A 20,346-nucleotide genomic window follows, 5' to 3' on the forward strand; every position below is an offset into this window, starting at 1 on the left:
AAAAAAAAAAAAAGGTCCCTGTTTAAAACCACCCAGTGTATTTAAAAATAAATAAATATATATATATCAACTATTCCAGTTGATTGCCTCCTCCAAGACCTTAGAGTTGGGAAATAACTGTTTCTGTGTATGGATGAAAAACAGCCTCACTATGTTTCACTTCTTTTTCCTCTTATCTCTGCTCAGCTTCTCAGTGTCAGAACAATTATACTAGGGATCACCTTAAAACTGAAGAACATCTAACCTTTGCATCTTGTAAAATAAGCACTTGTGAAATGCAAGTTCAGCATTGCAGCATACTGTGGTTCCGGATTCCTAACCAACTGATTTTTGGCTTTATTTTACTCAAATAGCAAACTCTGCAGTTCATTTACTATTGAATTTATTATCATGTTAGATGTCAGTGTAGGTTGCCTTAAAACTTGCACCTAAGATTGAAATTATCAACATGTTCAATTTAGGTTTTAGGTAAGTAACAAGCAATTATAATATTTAATTGCATTGAAATAAAAGTTTTCTTTCAATATTGGGATCTCCTAACAGAAGTTCACATAAGATAATTAAAGCATGTTTTATGGATGAAAGCTTTAAATGAGGAACACCTTAGTTTCTATGCTTCACAAATTGAGAGAAGGAAGAAAGGCAAACCTTGAAATGTCTGAGCAATCTCTGGCTCTCATTAATAGTTGTTGTAATAGTGTTCCTTCTGTGTGTATCAGTATACTGTAGGATATGCCTGAACTTTAGTATTTGCCTAAAAGCTGATCTTAAGTATATTATATTAGAATGTCAGTTCTGTAACTTTTTTCTTTAGTTACAGCTGGTATAAATTTGCTGTAGGTAACAGAAGTTTGACTGTCAGTACAAAAAAAAGTGTTCAATCAGAAGTGAGAAATTAGACCTTTGATACATTTGATATTAAACTATTTTACAGCCGAAGGCAAAAATTCTGAAATTTTGTTCCTAGATGATAACTGTTAATCTGCCTTTCAGTTTTACGTATACGAGTTCAAGTGCTGCAATCAATTACGTAAATAGTACTTTCTTTGTTAAAGAGTAATTAATCTGTGATTCCTTTTTAATGTAAAGAAGGTTGCAGTTATGTCATGTAATTATCATTGGAGAGCTATGTGGTGCTCTGCCTACCTGAAATGCTAGCTTTTAGGAATAATGTCCTCTTATACTTCTAAAAGCCCTGTTTCTCGAATCATTTGGTTTCTGTTTGAATAATGTGACAGTAGTAAATTAAATTAGAATGTCTTTGAAGCCCGGACCTTTAAAAAGATCTACTGTGTTAAAGTGTATGAAAATTTGGAATATATTAAATTATTGTGGAAGTTGTGGTTGTAGGGGCAAAACCCACAAGATAGCAGATAAGATGATGCATGGCCATCTGATGATTAGCTGTGTGAACTGAGAGCTGTGAAATGGTTCAATTTCATTAATTCACAGGGTGTTCTGGTGCAACTTAATGTGCAAAAGTGAGTGTGACGCTACACTGTTAAAAATACTGTTGGGGCTTAATTACTTCGTTGCAAAATAAGATTAGTTATATTTGGATTTCTGAATTCTCTTGAAGTTGCAGAGGTTAAGCTGAATATGTTCCTGCTTTTCTTTTGTAGGCAAAGTTCGGTGGCAAGACTTTGATCAAGATGCTTATGTTAGCGCTACCATGGTGCGATCTGGTCAGGATCCATATGCTCGCAATAAGTTTAATCAGGTAGAAAGTGACAAACTACGAATGGACCGAAACATTCCTGACACGAGGCATGATCAGTAAGTTCCCAATTGAGCTGTGTTGGGCTTGGATTAGCCTTTTTGTTTGCTTATTTTGAGCAGAGAGCTGTTTTCTTATAGCAGAAGTTCTCCAACTTTCAGGATGTAAGGAACAGTAAACTCTGCTGTAATCCTTAAACAGTGGAGTAAAGAACAATGAATCTTCACAGAATCATAGAATGGCCAGGGTTGGAAGGGACCTCAAGGATCATCAATCTCTAACCCCCCTGCCACATGCAGGGCCAGCAACCTCCCCATTTAATACTAAACTAAGCTGCCCAGAGCCCCATCCAATCTGGCCTTGAACACCTCCAGGGAAGGGGCATCCACAACCTCTCTGGGCAGCCTGTTCCAGCACCTCACCACTCACTCTGTAAAGAATTTCCCCCTGACATCCAACCTAAATCTTCCCTCCCTCAACTTAAAACCATTTCTCCTTGTCCTGCAGTTATCAACCCTTTCAAAGAGCTGATTCCTCTCCTGTTTGTAGGCTCCCTTTAGGTATTGAAAGGCTGCAGTGAGGTCATCCCACAGCCTTCTTTCCTCCAGGCTGAACAAGCCCAGCTCCCTCAGCCTGTCTCTGTAGGGGAGGTGCTCCAGTCCCCTGATCATCTTTGTGGCTCTCCTCTGGACCCTCTCCAACAGCTCTCTGTCCCTCCAGTACTGGAGGCTCCAGACCTGGACACAGTACTCCAGATGGGGCCTCACAAGAGCAGAGTAGAGGGGGACAATCGCCTCCCTGTCCCTGATGGCCAGTCCTCTTTTGATGGAGCCCAAGATACCATTTGCCTTCTGGGCCGCAGGGGCACATTGCTGGCTCATGTTAAGTTTTTCATCTATCAAGACCCCCAGGTCCTTCTTTGCAGGACTGCTTTCAAGGACTGCTCCCTGTTCAAGTTTGTCCTGTTTTCAAGAACTTCCATCAATGTGTATTTGGTATCAAGACTAATATTGTATTTCAATCTCGTTTTGTCTATTTATCTGATAACTTTTCTTGGTTTCTATGATTGTGATGGGTTCTGTCTTAGCTTCACTCTGGTGATTGAAATCTCAATAAACACAGCTCTGATCAGTATCCTTGCATTAAAACTAACATTATTTCTATACTTGCTAGTCTCTAGAGACATGTGGTGCAGTTCTTTACATGGAGCTGGCTTGCAGGTCTTTCCCACACAGCTGGGCTGATTGCTGAACCATTTTCCTATTTCTAAGGGAAACTGTAGGCAAGATAGCACTGAACACATGCTATTAAAATGATTACTTCAAAGTCAGGTGAATCTGACGTTTTTCTGGTATATAAACTATCCTGTGTTTATGGCTTCAAAGTTCATACCGGAGGTTGAAATTGTTGTGTAGCTTGGAATTATGCTGAAATGATTGCTCAATGATGACAAATTTGTTTCCCCGAGTTGCAGGACTCATCATTCTGTATTTGTGGTGATGTTTTCCTCTTGCTGTAGGAGTGAGGTAGGCATCTGTTGAATGTGGTATTCCATCTAATAGACCACATTTATGTAAACAAAAGGATACTTTCTTCTTTCCCCAACCACAAAGTTTATCTTACCTGCTTCTGAGAGAGAATGGAAGCCTGCTGTGTGTTGGTGTGGCTTTGTGGCTTCTCTGAACCTATGGAATGGAATAAGCAGGTATAGAGGAAACTACTTCTGAGGTGACCGGCGTCAGGAGTCGATACTAGATCCAGTACTGCTTAATATTTTCATTAATAACATAGATGGTGTGGCAGAGTGCAATCTCAGTAAGTTTTCAGATGGTACAAAGCTGAGAGAGTGACAGCTACACAGGAAGCACAGAGTCCTTGGGAAGAGATAACCTCATGCACCAGTACCATTTGGGGGCCAAACTTAAACTTCAGATGCTTGAAAGCTTTTGCCATGTCTCTCTGCTTGTACTACTTCCTGAATCAGCATGCTTCAGAGCAAGATAAAAACATTTTTCTCATTTGGAGGAGACTGACATTTGGTAAGGAAATTAAGTGATTTGGACCAACCTTGCTTAAGCAGATTTGATTAATATTAAAATGAAGGTTGCTCATTATGACATCAGTAACTTGAAAAAAAAAAAGTTGAACTTCATAATTACGAATGTTAATATTTTCTCTTAATAACAAGGCAAGTACAGCCTCAAAGCATGAAATTAACCAGCTGTGTGTAGCTGAATTGCCTAAGTAATTCTGCAGCTAGGATGAGTGTACATTCACGGCTGTGTGAGTAGAAGAAGCTAGAGGAGATGCCAGAGGGAGAAAAGGAAGGTGACTTTTTTCTTCATAATGCTCTGTAGTAAGCAGCAGTATAGGAGAGGAGGTATTTAGAAAAACGTGGATATTCATTATGTAATGTTAAATCCCTTGTATAATAGTGTGGTTTTAGGTTCCCTTTAAACATGCGATATTGCAGATGACATAAGGCAAGTCTTGTAGTCTGGCATTAGTTGACCGGAAAAGCAAGAAGAATCCTGGGTTTCACTTGTTGCCATGAGAGCACTGAAAATATGATGCTCACTGAGCAGTAAAGTTTTTTAATTACTTTTAAATTGTCTTAATTAAATATACTTTTTTTTTTTTGCACAAGAAAACGATTCAAACTGGTTTAAAACCAGTGTGGTTTCCTCTTTCCCCTCCCTGGTAGGGAAAGCTCAGCCACTAGCATCTTAAAACTTACACAATTTAGGCTGTGTTTGGAAGTTTTCTAGATATTTAATTAGGTATTAAATGTTCTCTAAGGGGGTTCTAGCAGACAAATGCTATCCTTTGTTGAGAAGAACTTAGATAGGAGAGACGACAGAAGACAAATTATATTACAGTAGCTGTGGTTGTTGTGACTTTGTGATGTGACTTCCTTGGCTAATTTTTATTTTTCATTTTTATTTTATTTTTTTAAATAGTCCTAGAAAAGAGCCTTGCAAGGAAGTGTGAGAGATAGTTCTGGGGAAAGGCTGCATCCGTGTTGGGCTTATTAGACTTTGCTATGAAGCAGATTTAAGTGCCCATCAATCTGTAAATAGTCATCTTCCTAAAGAAAAGAAAATTACTCGAGCAGTAATTCCTGCAAATTGTTCATGGTGCTTTCCTTGCTGTCTTGCAATTAATTTTCCTTCTATTTTGGCAAGGACAGTAACTGCAGAAGCTGAAAACATTGCATTAAATACTTGTTTGAGATCTGTCTAATGGAAAGCACAAGAGTAATAGCCATGGGAGGAAGAATATGTTAAAGAACTGAGCATTTGACACTTGAAAGCATGTTAGTTTCAGTAAAAATTGAACGCAACTGGATTAAGATTGATATTTCCTTTGGAATTGCTGCAACATTTTTCTTCAGGAAAACTGAGGAAATATTTGTTTCTATACTTGCAACTTTACTAATTGATGTCTATAAAGACTATTTGACTCTAAAATAGCTACATAATAATACTTTTTAAGAGCTGAAATTGTCTAGGTTGTTTAGAAGCAGTTGAATGTGTGAATGCATTTCTTTTTTTGTACTATATTGTTTACGCTTTTCTGTATCTAACAAATTTATACTAGCATCAAGATAAGCTTTCTAATTGATAATTTTGTGAAAGCTTGTCAGCAGTACTGGAAAACACTCCGGTTTGGCCCTTTAAGCTGCTTGCCATTGTTTAAGTAAAAGGGATAAGCGAGAAACAGGCTGATAGATCATCTGAGAAGTGAGAAGGTCTGGAGGAATATAAATGAGGTGATGCTCATGACACTACCACTTTGAACGGGCTTGAGAAAGCTCTGGGTTTCTTCTGTTGTTGTCTGTTTATAACATGTCTCAGGCTGAGAGCTGACCTAATCATGGTGGATTTTGGAGACCCAGAAGGTGACTGTCACAGTCATAATCAGAAATCTCTAAAGCCATCTTTTGGTCAGTGTAAAATAGTCTCCCAAGTGGGAGCTGGGTGGAATACTCCGTGTTTTTGGGTCTTTTAAGGACCAGTGCCTCCCACAGTTCAGATCAGTGGTTTTTGGTAATGTCTTTATTTGGATTAAACTTTTTTTCCTCTGACTCTACAAGTATGAGCAGGCTCTGGACTCACGTTCAAATTTTCATTTTAAATAGACAAGAAGCAAACTTTGTTATCTCTTTAGTACCCAGATGTCATCGTTGTAGTGAATGTCTCCTTGGTTAAAGTGAATTTTTCTACCAAAAGGTGATTTCAACTAAGCTCAGAGATTTCAAACATTTGGCTAATGATATGAGCTAGCTCTTACTCAAAATTCTGGGGTAAAAAAATATACTTTCTGTATCTCATTAATTTTAATAATCTTTTCTAAGCATTGAAGGTCTAGTTTGATGTCTTCAGTTCAAGTGCTGTAAGTTGAGGGAAGAAAATCATGCTTCCCAAAACTGATGGCTTTGTTTCTTTGGTTTGTTGAGTTTAACTGTGGCATTATTGACACCAACATAAAAGGAAGAGAAATGCTTAATTGAAGCATTCCTCCCATTTTATTTGAAAGTCTAAAAATCTTTTCTTCCTCTGAAATATGTAGTAGTGTTGTTCTCCTGAATTTTTTTTTTAAATAACAGGCTTCATTGCCATGAGTAATTACCTCTTTAGATGTGCTCTTTTATGCAAAGAGAACAGTATAACTATTTTTATTATTATTATTATTATTCTAATGCATTTAATTTAGCATTATGACTTGCTTGCAATAGACTTGAACTAAATTTACTCACTTTCATGACCTTATTCTAAATTGGATTGATACAGTATTCAATTAATTCTTGTCACGCTTAATTGTGATCTTCTAGGGTTGCTTTGAATTATTGAGCATGACTTATGATGCAAGTTTCAATGGAGCATTTCAAAGATTAAATTTCAAGTTTGAATTCTGAGTGCTCATCTGTAAAGGACCAAGCTTCTTGGCTTGTGTCAGGGCTTCATGGGAAACTGTGTGCACAGTAGGCTCATCTTGTGTGGGCAGTTTGGAAGTTACCAGAAAACAGGAGAATTCTTTTAGCTTTTGTAGGCTTTTGTGTATAATAGCTGTTCAGATGAATTGCCAAAAGATCCTGATAGAGGAGGTTTTAATTCTTTACTTTCCATGAATATTTGTGATGTATTGCTTCAACTTGGGTGTTCATGGAAATGCTGTCTAGTACACCCACCACTGGAGGAAGAAAGCTAGATAAGGCCTTGCTAATCTGACATACAGCAGTTGCAGGTTTGGCACAGGCTTTGTTTTTCTTCGGGGCAGTGAGATCACAGTGGCACAATAGCATTTTGTTTCACTACCAGTGCAAACATTTGTATGACCTGATGGGGGTGTCGCATTGAAAGCACTGTACTTCCTTGGGATTCTGGAACATGGACGAGGAGAAGCAGCAGATTGCTCACTTTAATTCCTTGAAGCTGAAAGTTGTGTGATTTATGATTTGTGACAGGTGTTTCATCAGATCTTTTATACAAGGATTTGGCTTGTTTTATAAGTTTGGATAGTAATACAACTTTCCTCTCTTCCCATCTTCCTTAGTAGCTAGTTTGATACATACTGCGTAGATCACAGTTCCTTGGTGACTTTGCCACAGGTGTATGCTAATTCAGCTGGGATTGCCCTCTCTGAAGATGTTTAGGTCTGTTGGAATTGTGCCCCAAATGTTCGATAAAGCAAAGGTTCGATTGGTGAAGAAATGCATCACTCATATGTTACTGTATGAATGATGATTATGATCTTGACTTGTCAGACAGCAATGATTCTAACACAAACTCTCTGTTACACTATTTTTTAGTATGCTATTCTCATTGCACAACAATTAGTCCTTTTCTTTAGGTTTATTGTCAAGGTATTCAAGTAGCTTAATTTTATGTAGATGTACAAGAGTTAATGTATTTTTAGAATTTTGGGTTTTTTTTGCTTATATTATTTGAAGAGATCATGAAAAATGAGTTAGCGTAGATGGACTATTGTAAGTCTCAATCTTAAGCAGTTTTCTATGGTAATGAGAAGTTACATGTACAAGCAAGACTAGGATGCAGTATTAAAAATAGAAGGGAAAGTGGATGAGTGCTTTTCTAAAGGAGACGTACAGCTTGTGAACTGCTGCTTTTTTATTAATGTGCTCATTTACTTAGACTTAATAAGCGGTCTTGAAGTGAAATAGAACTCTGGTTTCATATTCAGTTGCATGTACAGTAAACTACAGTGATTGTAGTACAGTGACGTTTATCTATCCAAATCTGACCCTGACTCAGTCTGTTGTATACGAAGACGAGTACCAAGAGTGGTAAAAGAGGAGCTGATTATAAATCATCTCATTTGAAAACAAAATACATCATTCTTTCTAGGTAGATACAGTGTGTACACAGTTTAGTAGATAACTCCTTTTTGATGAAGACTGTTTGTTAAGATTGTAATGTAAATATTAGATTGAAATGACAGGCTATTTTGTCTTTCAGGTGTCAACGGAAACAATGGCGGATAGATTTGCCAGCCACTAGTGTGGTGATCACCTTTCATAATGAGGCAAGATCTGCTTTACTTCGAACTGTTGTCAGGTATGCCTGGGATTTTTTATTTTTTTTCCATAAAAGGTACTTTGCTTGTGGTAGAATAGCTTTTGGTAAAGAGAAGTAGCAAATCCATCATCCGATGCAATCCATTATGCTTTTCTGTACAATTTACAAAGGATGGGTCTTAATTTCATTGATGCCTCCAGATCTTACATCCTGAAATAGTGATCTTAAGCAAACAAAAATGCTTCCCTTAACTACAAACATAAGAAAGTGTGAAATTAATTGCAAGAAGATATCTTGAGATTGGTTGTATAAATGGTTTCAAGAAGAATATGTGGAACATGGATTTTCAGGGGATACTTTATCTGAGGATATCGGCAAAGTTTCCATTTTCCAAATTGTCTAATTCACTCATTTCTGGAGACTGGAAATCTGAGGGAAGAACAACTCTGTGCTCCTTTTTTCACAAACTCTTTACTGAATAAGCCAATAGCTGTTGTAGAAAGATAAGATCCTGGATTAGATTAAACTGTAGTTTAAAAATAATGTCATTAAAAGCACTGCTTATGGGAGATGGAAACTGCTTTGTATTGAATGCTTTTTTTGTCTGTTTCAGTGTCCTTAAAAAAAGCCCATCACATCTTATTAAGGAAATCATACTAGTAGATGACTACAGTAATGATCGTAAGTACTTTTATAGTGTCCAAACGTTATTTTGTTTATTTTGCTGAGACTTTCCATAAATGAAAGTAGGTGACTCAGTTGGGAGTTAGTCCATATGAATGGGAATTTGTAAAGTCTGGTTCTAAACCAGCTCTTAATTCTTTTGTGTTTGTCATTGTGGAAGCATGAAGAGTTCTAGAATACTTCAGATATATTTTATTACTTCCTGTTAGCAGAAGAAGCAGAATTTAGAGTTGAAAACAGCCTTCCCTTAGTACATTATGATGCAAAAATAAAACCCATGGCACTTGCACAAAATACTTCTTCGTAATGCTGCTGCTCTCCATCACTTTTGGAAAATTCTTAGTGAATAAAGGAAGTCAAGATTTCAAAACTGTTAGGATATCATAATGTTAATTTGAGCAGTGAACCTCTGAGTAATGGAAGTCAGTGTCTACATTTGCAATGCTGATTGATACTTTAGGTTAGTTTAAACCTTAATGTTGCTTAAAAGCTTTCCTGTAAGCAAAGAAGACACAAGTTTTAATCTTTTTTTTCATAATGAAATGTAGAAACTACTCAAGATAAGCAAAAAGAGCATAATTGATTAAAAATATTTTGAGTGTAAAATAAAATTAGTTTTAAATAATATAATGATGGTGGTAATTTCTTACCCTGATCACTTTTATACCTGGAGAAACAAACAGGCATTTTTTTAAGCATGATTCTTAATTATTTGTAACCATGATTGCTTTCCACTATTAAGTTTTTGTTCTTTTTTTGAAGAAAAATGTACTTGTGGTAAATGAGACTGTTTTTGATCACTTTATTTTATTATTATTTTTAAGCTGATGATGGTGCTCTATTGGGAAAAATTGAAAAAGTGCGAGTTCTTCGAAATGATCGCCGAGAAGGTAGGCTTGATTGGGAAAAGGAAGATAAAAATTCCACTGGGTTGCCTTATCCGCTAATCTACATCAAGTCTTTTAAAGGAACATTCTGTCCTGGAAGGGAGGATTTTTCATTTCATAAATCACCTTACAATTGGAAGGAATAAAAGCTGTTGTATTTGTGTGATTAAAAATAGTAATTCTAATTAACTTGCTATTGTTGTGTGCAGTTGCACACGTGGCAACTTGATACATTGCCTCTCATCCTCAGCCCCTTGTTTTTCTCACTCCAGTGAATCTTCTGTTAAGCTGCTCCAACTGTATGCAACGTCTCACTGTAAGTTGTATGCAAGTCTGCAAAAATCCAGCTTAAAAATATCTCTCTTCTGCTGGTTCCCTTATGAGAGGTGGTTTTAAGGATTCAGTTGATGGACAGCCTGTCAGACTGTTTGGCAAACGTGAGTTTAAGCAGCCAGGAGGGCCGGGACCACGTATGCCAGCTTTTCTTGCATCTTTTTCCTTTTTGTTGCTTTGCACATTATGGCCTCATATCACTGAGCCCTTCAGTCACAGCTTCCTGGCTGTGTAGCTTAAAGTATTAGAGGCAACTGTTATTCTACAGCTGTTTGAAATAGTAAGTAGGAGCTGACAGTTGAAATAGCTGACTGAGTTCGCAGATACGTACTGTTTGTTTTTATAGGCACTGTATCTTCTAGGCTGACAGACTAGGGAGCAGCTAGAATCATTAGATTGCCAGAATCTGAAAGTCGCAAGCACAAAACCTGTGTTATCCCATAATTAAAGTAATGACTTACTGGGGATTCTTAGTATTTAAGCATTTGTTTGCAATATGCTTGTAAACAAAGGCTTGTTAGGAAAGCAGGCCTTTTATGACTTTCCATGGTTTCGGGGTTCTGAGAGAGCTGATCTCATCTTTCTAACCAATGCAACATTTGAAGATTATGATAGCAGTAATGGAAAAACTGGTGAAATAACTCTTTGATTTTTCTTTTTCTGTACTATAAATATTCTGTACAGTACATACAGAGTTCTCATTCATACTTCAAAATAAGCACTAGTATATCTGAAAATGATTTGGCAAATCTCACTGTCAGAAACGAACTGCTTTCAAATTGAAGGTGCAGTGCTAGTTTACTTGCTGTTTTTATGAGATTGGAATGAAGTTATTAGGCATGAAAGCTACTGTACTGGTTAGGAAGTTTTTCTTAGATATGCGTTTACGCAGCCAGATAATTTTCTTTAATGAAAATATTTTCAGATTTCATTTGATTGCTACATTGTTGTGACAGAGCTTAATGCTAAATTTGCTTATTGTTTTCATGTGAAGACTTACACTGGTATCTCAGACAGGGATGCCACTGACTGCTTTCCTTTCGGAAATATGTGATGGTAGATTAAGGTTTCATACGTAGGACGAATTTGCTATGGGAACACATGCGTCTTGGAGAGTCTGGTATGACTGAATGGCCAGGGGAACTTTCTGGACTCTTCCTGTTTTATTGCTCCATGTGATTGTAGAGGACTCGATGACCCAGTTGGTTACTTCCACATTCTTTGACGTAGAGGAAGACATTGGATTCTGTGAAAACACAAGTTAGAAATAAGAAATTTGGAAGGAGAAACTGCAGAAGTAGAATAAGCATTAACACTGTGCTTGGGGAATGGTTTGTGAGGTAACTGCATGGAAAAAATGCTAGGGTTGGGTCTGAGGAGAGAACCTAAGTATCTGATGAGCTGCAAATGTACAACAGGTAAAGTAGAAAGCACTGACACAGAGCATCACCACAGAGCCTATCTACAATACCGAAGTACTCTTATGATAAGAGAGCACAAGGATCTTCATGAAGCTGTTTAGTTGCTGAATGTTGGACAGAGCAAGCTAGTTCTATAGCTATTTACTCTTAAGTTTTTGTTCTCTTTGGTAGTGACATTTTGCAAATTTATTTTGTGAAGAGGATGAAAAGAAGTAGTTGGTAGTTTCTCATTTAGTTGTTCAGTTCTGTTTTTGTTTTAAAGAACTGTTTCAATTCAGAAAACAATGCAAGTGAAATCAGTTAATTTTGAAGAGTAATAGAGAAAAACAGGTAGAAAATTTGCTAAGGGGAGAGAGCAAGCTCACTTTCTTCTGACTGAAGAACACAGTGGGTTGTTCTAGGGTGTGCATGTGAATGTCACAAGGGACTTGGAGGAATGGTGAAGTCATTCAATGATCAAATAATAAGAGCAAAAGCAAGAAAGGAACAGGGCAAATCAGTGAAAGGATCTGGGTAAATAAGGTGTTGAGAAAAGTCTTTTGATTTCTTACCAGATGTTTTCTGTTAAAGAAGTCTTTTCAGGTGATATTTATAAGCAACAATTAAAAAAAAGTGCTAACAGCAGTGACCCTCCCCCCAAAAGAAACCACCAAAACAAACAACAGAACATAAAAGATAACAACAACAACAAACAGAAGAGAATAAAAATAGTGTAGAAAAGAGGTGAGACTCTGAAACATGAATTAACAAAGCGTGGTTATTTCTGGAAGAAGTAGACAGAAGAATGGACAGACTATTCCTGAGAGCTTCTAAAATGGGGGAGTGGAGGGAGTGCAGAAAAATGGGTAGGATCTTCAGTCATAGAGGTAGGGCTTCTTCATTCACTCAGCACTAATCCTTCAGTTGTGCTAAAATCAAATGGTGCTATATCCTATTGTGAATATTTGACCAAAAAAAAAAAAAAATTGCTTTCCATATTGATGTTAAGTAATATTTATCAACCATTAATGACATCTGCTGTATTGCAGACTGAGCTGTACTTGTATACTGCTTTTTTTTAAAGGCACTTCAATTCTTCTGTTTAAATAAGATTAGAACCTGTAAAATTGGGTGCAGTAGTTAAGGATGTAGGCTTTTTTATTGTGAATTGTTAACAGGCATCTTTTCTTTTTTAAATGAAACTTGTGTGTTTATGTTTTCAGTTAGAGTAATTAAATTCATTACTATCTTGAAATGCAATAATTTGTCTTGCTGCTGTTGATTGTTTTCTTCCAGAACCTACTTCAATTGTTTTTGTTTTTTTTTTTTCCTTTTCAGGCTTGATGCGCTCCCGGGTCAGAGGGGCAGATGCAGCACAGGCAAAAGTACTTACTTTCCTGGATAGTCACTGTGAATGCAATGAACACTGGCTGGAGCCACTTTTGGAAAGAGTAGCTGAGGTTAGTAAAGAGTTCTTCTAAAGTAATTTCCTGAAGGAGTAGTTTTTAAATTTTAAAGCCATCTGGTTTATACTACATTAATTTTATGCATTTTTCTAAAGGAGCTTTTTCTCTGAAGTGAGATGATGGAGATGATCAGAGTATTCTGTGATTAAAACTCACTTTTTGTTCATTTAATCTGTGAACATAGGAACATAAAATGTGAATATTTATTGTTACCTTCAAAAGTAATTCAAATATATGCTTCTTTGGTTCTTTAGGGACCTCGTCAGTAATCTTTAGAGCAAAATATTGTTCCCTTCAACCAATATATTCTCAATGTAATTCAGTTTACCCTGAATATTTATGCCTCGTTAACATTCAGTGTGATAATGGGAGAGAGGTTGAGCTGTGAAACCAAAATTCTCATGGAAATTAACAGGGACCGTGGGCTCTCAGTTTCTGTGAAAATGATGTTTTGCCTGTGTCCCAGAAAAGCTAGTGACAGGACTGAGAGTTACACGTTTTTTCCGTGCTCTGGAGGAACTCAGTTGAAGTAGACTGAATCAAGTGTAATCACAGAGTCCTAGGGAGTGTTCAAAACAACAGAGCTATTCCATTTCATATTTCTGATCACTTTGTTCTGTTCTTACAGTATATTGACTGAGAGAAATAGAAATTGGAAGGTTCTGGTGCAGAACTGAACTCATCTGTTTTCATAGCATAACTATAAATTGTCTATCACTTTTGATAATATTTTTACGCAAAACATCCTAAAGGAGGAAAGAATTAGGATTAAGAAATGATATGTGGATTCTTTTCTCATATCTCTTAGATTGTGCGACCTTGAGTGAATTGCTTCCAACTGCTGCATTACTGAAAGGAAAATATTTGTATTTTCTGCTAAGAGTGTTGTAAAGTTTAATCTTTGAAATGCTTTGAGATTTTTGGATACTAGATTGGGGGAAAAACAGTGCATGCAGAATCTTGAGGATAATTTCCAATTGTTTATGAGAAAAACGAGTAGTAGTAGTAGTAGTCTAACTCTCTAGAGCATGTATAACCTCCTTATGAAATATTAAAATGAAAGTCTGCTACAAAACTCCAGTCACTAGAGACCTGCAGTGTTCACAGGCTATTTCTTTCTATTGGCATCATCAGAAAGCACAAGGTTTCCCAATTGTGTATTCCATTATATGTTACGGTATGAAACTTTCAGAACAAAATGAGATGAGAAAGAGTTTGTTTTTGCTTTTATTTTTTCCAAAACACACATCAGGTTTCTACTGTAATTATATATATATATTTTTTTTTCTATTGTGCTTGAGGATAATTTAAGAAGAGCAAGATTTTAGTATTTTAAGTGAATGGTTTTGAACTCTTTCTGCCTTAGAGACCCACTGGCTCTTCTTTAGCAGTCTCTACATTAACAATTCTGTAGTGCCTTGCAAAGTGTTACCTTAGGGACGTGCAAGTATTTTGTCTGCTTTGCTGCTGAACAAAGGTATTATTTTGAAGCATGGAGGGGGCAGCTTGTTTCCAAGGCTGAGAAAGTGGCAGTTGTACATCAGCCTAGGTATTTGCGTGTCAGAGAAATGACGAAGTTGCCTAAGTAACACGTTAAGTGTTGCAAATGGTGCTAGTTTGCCACTGCGCTGATACTGACAGAATTAATCAGACCGACAGCAATGACCTGGGGATATCCTGAATGTGTGGAGACTGTGCTGCCTGCTTGTTCAGCATCGTGGGGATGTAGTGGAGATAAGCTGAAGCCTCACTGAAGCTCTCCCTAATGTGACAGACGACAGGCAGTTTTTACCACCACGCTTAGCTGTATCAAGTATAATTGTTTGAGAAAACAGAGATTTTTGCTGGAGGAGATTTTTCTAGATGGGCATAGATTTGTATAAGCCGCCTCAGTTTCAGCTGAGGAAGGAACAAGAAAGAAAGGGAAATTTTATATTCATTTCTATTTCAGAATCACAGAATCACCAAGGTTGGGAAAGATTTTCAAGATCATCCAGTCCAACCATCCATCAGTCACCAATAGCTCTAACTAAACCATGTCCCCCAACACAAAATCCAAATGTTTCTTCAATACCTCCACAGTCGGTGACTCCACCACCTCCCTGGGCAGCCCTTTCCAGTGCCTGACCATTCTTTCTGAAAAGTAGTATTTCCTAACATCCAGCATAAATCTCTCCTGGAGCAGCTTGAAGCCATTCCCTCTAGTTCTATCACTAGTTACACGAGAGGAGGCTGACCCCCAGCTCACTACAACCTCCCTTCAGGTAGTTATAGAGAGCAGTAAGGTCTAATTTCATGCTGATGGGTGTACTGTGAATACTGGGTAGGCTGGGTATCTTTAGAAGACATCAGCCTTTAAATAAGGAAGTTTTCTAGTTTTGACACTGCATATAGGTATCTAAAACAATGTGTACACCTGAAGTGTTTTAGTGTTGTAGGAAGGCACAGCAGAAATCTGTGGTGTTTTGCAGTTCAGATGCAGTCAATCATAATTGCCTCCCAAGTGAAGCACTGCTAGTAAAACCATATTCTTGCATTATGAACATGTAGACTTGGGTCTACAGCTAACAGAAACGTGAGCTGAAGATGTAATCAATAGCAGAATAGGGTATAGTCTTTTATTTGTGTTTCTAATTTGGTTTAGGCCAAAGATAATTAATAGCTAGTGAAAGACATGATCACATCTTGCATTATATCCTTCACAAAGACTCACGTGGTATAGCTCAAGTTCTACTTAAAAGGAATGTAGAAGCAGTAACAAGTTGTCAGCTTTTAGTTCAGTCTTCAGGTTTTGGCTGGAGACACAACTCAGATTTTCCTTCTGGCTAATATGGGGGAAAGTGACCTTTTGTTTACTTATATAGAATGATGTAGTGTATGTCAGTTGTTTAATTTATGCTTACTAAAATCTGTACAGATTGAGTAATTAAGATTCAGAAAATAAAAATAGGTGTTTTTAATGTCCTTTTTGGACCAAGGAAAGCATTTGTCTAAAAGAATTGCTTTCAGGTCTCCTGTTACAAGCTCACATTATATTCTCCTGCTAGTTTAGTACCAGTATAGTTTAGTTCCGTATAATATTGCAGTAGCAATGAGGATGCACTGTTGAACCTATTTAGAATATATGCATTGTTGTTTGGAGCCATACTTTACAAATAGGTTCTTACAGTTGAGACGTTTAGGTTAGTATTGTTTTTAACCATAAGAACAGTTTCTCTGTAAGATAGTTACCAAAATATCCTGTTTGTTTAAAGCATTTTTATATTCATAAAGTTGGTATTCTACTGTTCTGAAGTTGCCATGCTCTGTTGCTAAATCATGGTGTTTAAAGTTCTACTTTGAACGCAAGCTACCTGTTAATCAAACTACCATAGAAGTTATACTTTAGTTTGTAAATGTATCTTTTCTTTTTTTCTTTTTTCTTTGTCTCAAGAGGTATCTCATGGAGAAGAACTGGTTTAACCATGATACTGCGTTTCTAATATTAGATGATTCTCTTTTAGAGTACAGATGTCTTATGATCCCAATGGATAATGCGTGTGGAGTTACTGGAAAGATTTTTTTTCTTTTTTTAACTTAAAAGCTATTTTGACAAACACATGAGCTAAGGTAATTAATGTTGCTCAGAATAGTATACGAGACCAAGTTCAGACAGAGGAATGCAGAATCTATGCCACTGGAATTTTGGCTGCCAGAGATTAATAGCATTCATTAGTTTAGGAGGATTTTTTCATTTTTTTTTCCTATTTTGTATCTGATTGTGAAGTGTGATTCTTCTAGTGTGAAATCGGTTATCATTAACCTAAGACTTTTCTGATTGTAGAAAGGCCTTAATGTCCCTTAAAGATTATAGTAATAACACCACAGTACCTTATGGGCTAGGAATTTGCTGTGAAAATATGAATTACCCAGATGGTTCTCTTCTTTGCACTGGCTTGAAAGTAAGAATGAAATGCAGTTTGCCTGTCTGCCTTTTGAAATAGAAGTTTGCTGCTTTCTTCACAGATAAGCCAGAAGAGGTTTACCTGTGTGTAAGGTCGGCTGGAATATGAAGAGGATTCTCAGCTATGTAGTGTGGTTTCTGCTTTCTGAATGAAGCAGTGGTGAGCAATGCTGCTCAGAACAGGAAGCTGAAGCAGGGGAAAAGCTGGGGGAGCAGTATTCATGAAATGCTCATGAACTCTGCAACATCTCATCCTGTCTGAATCTTTACGTATTGATTTAGTTATTTTAATATCACTTTCTAATATTTATTTTAGGACAAGACCAGAGTTGTGTCTCCTATTATTGATGTAATTAATATGGACAACTTCCAGTACGTGGGGGCATCAGCTGATTTAAAAGGCGGTATGTATCTCTGCTGGAATACAAATAAAATAAGAAGCATCACAAGTCAAAGCTCATGGTCACTGCAGTTGTGGAATGGGCAGTTAACACACTGCTCTTCCCTTTTGCATATCTGGCTTAATTTCTATATATCAACTGTTTCCAGGCTTAGAATTTAAATGGCCTTGTTGCATTCTACTTTAGAACAGTTTGTCTTTATTATACCAATTCTTTTGTTTATGCTGCTTTTTACCAATGTACAAGAGTCACACCAATGTTTGCAGCGCTGTGTAAGTACTAGAAGCAGCTTGTGGTCAGAACTTATGATTCCCTTTTTACAGAAGACAATTTATTTACTCTCTAGTTCAGAAGCCCATGAGCAGTGCAGTGCCTGAGGTTTTTTTTTAAGATGCTGGTTTGCTTAAAAATTAATCTCTTGTGGAAAAAGCAGAAACCTCTGGAATGTGTTTGCTTTTTAAAAAAGAAAGGTGTTTTTTTACCCATGATCTCTAATTGTGAAGAGAGTAAAACATAACCTTGAAATTTGTAGTGTTTATATCTTTACTTTTAGAAAATTTCCTGTTAAATTCAGTTTACAAAAGCTACAGTTTTGTTGTCTGCTTAATGCAAACTGTTAACAGCAAGCAGTAAAAAGCTTTGTGAAACCCTCCAAAAATGATTCTTTCCCTTCTTTCCAAAAGAGGAAGGACAAGTTTGCAGTAAAATCTTCATTTGTTAAGATTTTAAATTTAATTTCACTATTAGCAAGTGTCTAGCATTTAGAATAGTTGTCCCATAGCTGCTCCACAATAATTGTTCCCACAGCCCTAGAAACTGTGCTGTCTGTAGAACAGATGTAAGATAAGCCACAATATTGAAATTATGTGGTACTGTTTCCACAGTGTTTCAGCTTATTTTGAATGGGCTCTCTCAAATGAGGTAGGAGAAAGCAGTTTTAAGCTCCTTCTGTATGTGAAATCCTAGTCCATAACTGGCCACCAAATGTTTGTTCCGGTAAACTAAAGTAATATTTGCATAATGCTGCATGTGCTTCAAGTTCCAATCATGATCTTGAGGTAAAAGTTTCTGTATCCTTTTAATTAGCGTTCTGAAAGAATGTCTGCCATGGATATATTCACAGTATGCTAATATATAATACTATGCTATTATCTGTGTGCTAGCTTTATTAAAACCTTAAGGCTTTTGCCCAATCTATTCATTATGCAGCAACTATGGAAATCTCTATACTATTATGTAGCTCTTATTGTTGTCTGCAGTGGGAGGAGGATTTTTCATTGAAATCTTAGATTGGTTCCTGTGGGGTTCATGGTCTTTAATTCTTTCCAACTGAACTGGGAGAGGATTGAGCGATCATTCTACTTGTTGCTGCTTTTCATGCTTCATCTATGAACTATATTTCCCATTTTTTTTCCTCCTTTTAGCACTCGTTTTCTCTTATACACAATAGGTTCTTTAAAGCGCATTGAGCCTCTGTACTTCTGGGCTGAGAAGTGAGAAGCTGCCTTTTAACAATAGAAATTTTTCACATAGCAATGTCTAAATGCTATTTGGTGGTATGTTCAAATGTGAACAATATATTCTCATTCAGATCCCAAAGGACAGATTAGCATGTTAGGGGCCCTTCAGCATTTGACATCACAGGACACTTTCATTGAGGTCAAGTCTAAACATGGAAATCAAACCATGCTTTCAACCTTAGATACAGTGTCTGCATGGCTGAATCATGGAGAGTTGAGACAGCTGGGACAGCATTTGTGCCTGCTCTGTTTTGCAAGACTTAATCACCCAAGATGAGCAATCTAGCAAATGCTACAGACTTAAAAGTGGACAGAAATGAAATAATTTCCATGGCTGGCCACTATTAAATCCGTGCACTTCATATTACAATTTATTTTATTTTTTTTTGGAAGGAAGGAGGCTTACAAACTATTTATACCCTGAGTACCATTTTAATTACTGGAATAAATTGTAGTTAACGGAGATCTAATAACTTAGGTTATGCCTATTATGAAGTTTACACATGATAGAATTTCATACTGTACACGCACTTGTGTTTAAAAATATTCCTTTTACAAAGTTACTGATACTATCTCATTTAGTGCATTTTTTTTCCCAGACTCAGTGAAAATGGAGACAGAAGAACAGTTTTTTATGAGTAGACAATTTATACACTTGTTTCGAGTTTGCAATGCAGTGCTGTGTTCCAAAAGAGACCCCTTGTGTTCACTATGGTGTACGTAACTCTATCTCTACCACTTGTGCTGGGAACAGTAGAGTTTTTCAGTTCTTCCCAGATGCAAGTAATTTTGCTGGGGATGTATGATGAAAAGAGATTTTTTTTTTTTAACTGCATGAAAATATTGGAATTGATTTTAATTCTCATCCTGGAGGCTATCAGTTGTAGCCATTTTAATGCTTTGAAACTTGGAGTTTAAGAGTCTTTAGATGGTCTTTCATTTTTTACGATGTAACACTGTACAGTTTTAGAGCTCAAACCTGTAGAGGAAAAGTTGCCATGCATTTTGCAAAAACTGTTCAGGATAGCTTCTATGAGATAGACATATCTTGGGAATTGAAAACTAAGCAATTTTCATTTTAGCTCTCCACATCAATCTGTACCATGCACATTTAGAGATACAGACAAACAGTCTGTTGCCTCTTTAGCTTAATTTTTTTTCCTACTTTCCCCAGAAAGTAATTGCTTTATCTTCATACTGAAGAAAGAAAACTATTGACATCTGCACAACAGAAATCTGGAAATCATTTATTACATGACCTCATAGGATCTAAATGCTTTTGGCAGCCCGCAGTCTTTGTAAGGCTGGTTCGCTAGGCGTATTGGGAGATCACTGTACAGCTCATGGAACCTTTTCCATAGAGGTTCATATCTAAAGGCGTAACATAGCTCAAAACCAGTTAGTGTTTCCTGTAGGAAGTTTATCTTGCACCTGCTGTGGTGTTTTTTTTTTTGTT

General features: G+C 36.8%; 1 protein-coding gene across 1 annotated transcript in view; it reads left to right on the forward strand.

The window, feature by feature from the left end:
* GALNT2 (polypeptide N-acetylgalactosaminyltransferase 2) overlaps window positions 1-20,346 on the forward strand; it is a 43,389-nt gene that overhangs the window by 2,830 nt on the left and 20,213 nt on the right. Inside the window, exons 2-7 of the mRNA XM_031552426.1 lie at window positions 1,623-1,776; window positions 8,197-8,295; window positions 8,870-8,937; window positions 9,765-9,830; window positions 12,899-13,020; window positions 17,286-17,373. Coding sequence (XP_031408286.1) covers window positions 1,623-1,776; window positions 8,197-8,295; window positions 8,870-8,937; window positions 9,765-9,830; window positions 12,899-13,020; window positions 17,286-17,373 — 597 coding nt within the window. The remainder of the gene's footprint in view (window positions 1-1,622; window positions 1,777-8,196; window positions 8,296-8,869; window positions 8,938-9,764; window positions 9,831-12,898; window positions 13,021-17,285; window positions 17,374-20,346) is intronic.

Source organism: Meleagris gallopavo, chromosome 2 (assembly GCF_000146605.3).
Source record: "Meleagris gallopavo isolate NT-WF06-2002-E0010 breed Aviagen turkey brand Nicholas breeding stock chromosome 2, Turkey_5.1, whole genome shotgun sequence".
NCBI lineage: Eukaryota > Metazoa > Chordata > Aves > Galliformes > Phasianidae > Meleagris > Meleagris gallopavo.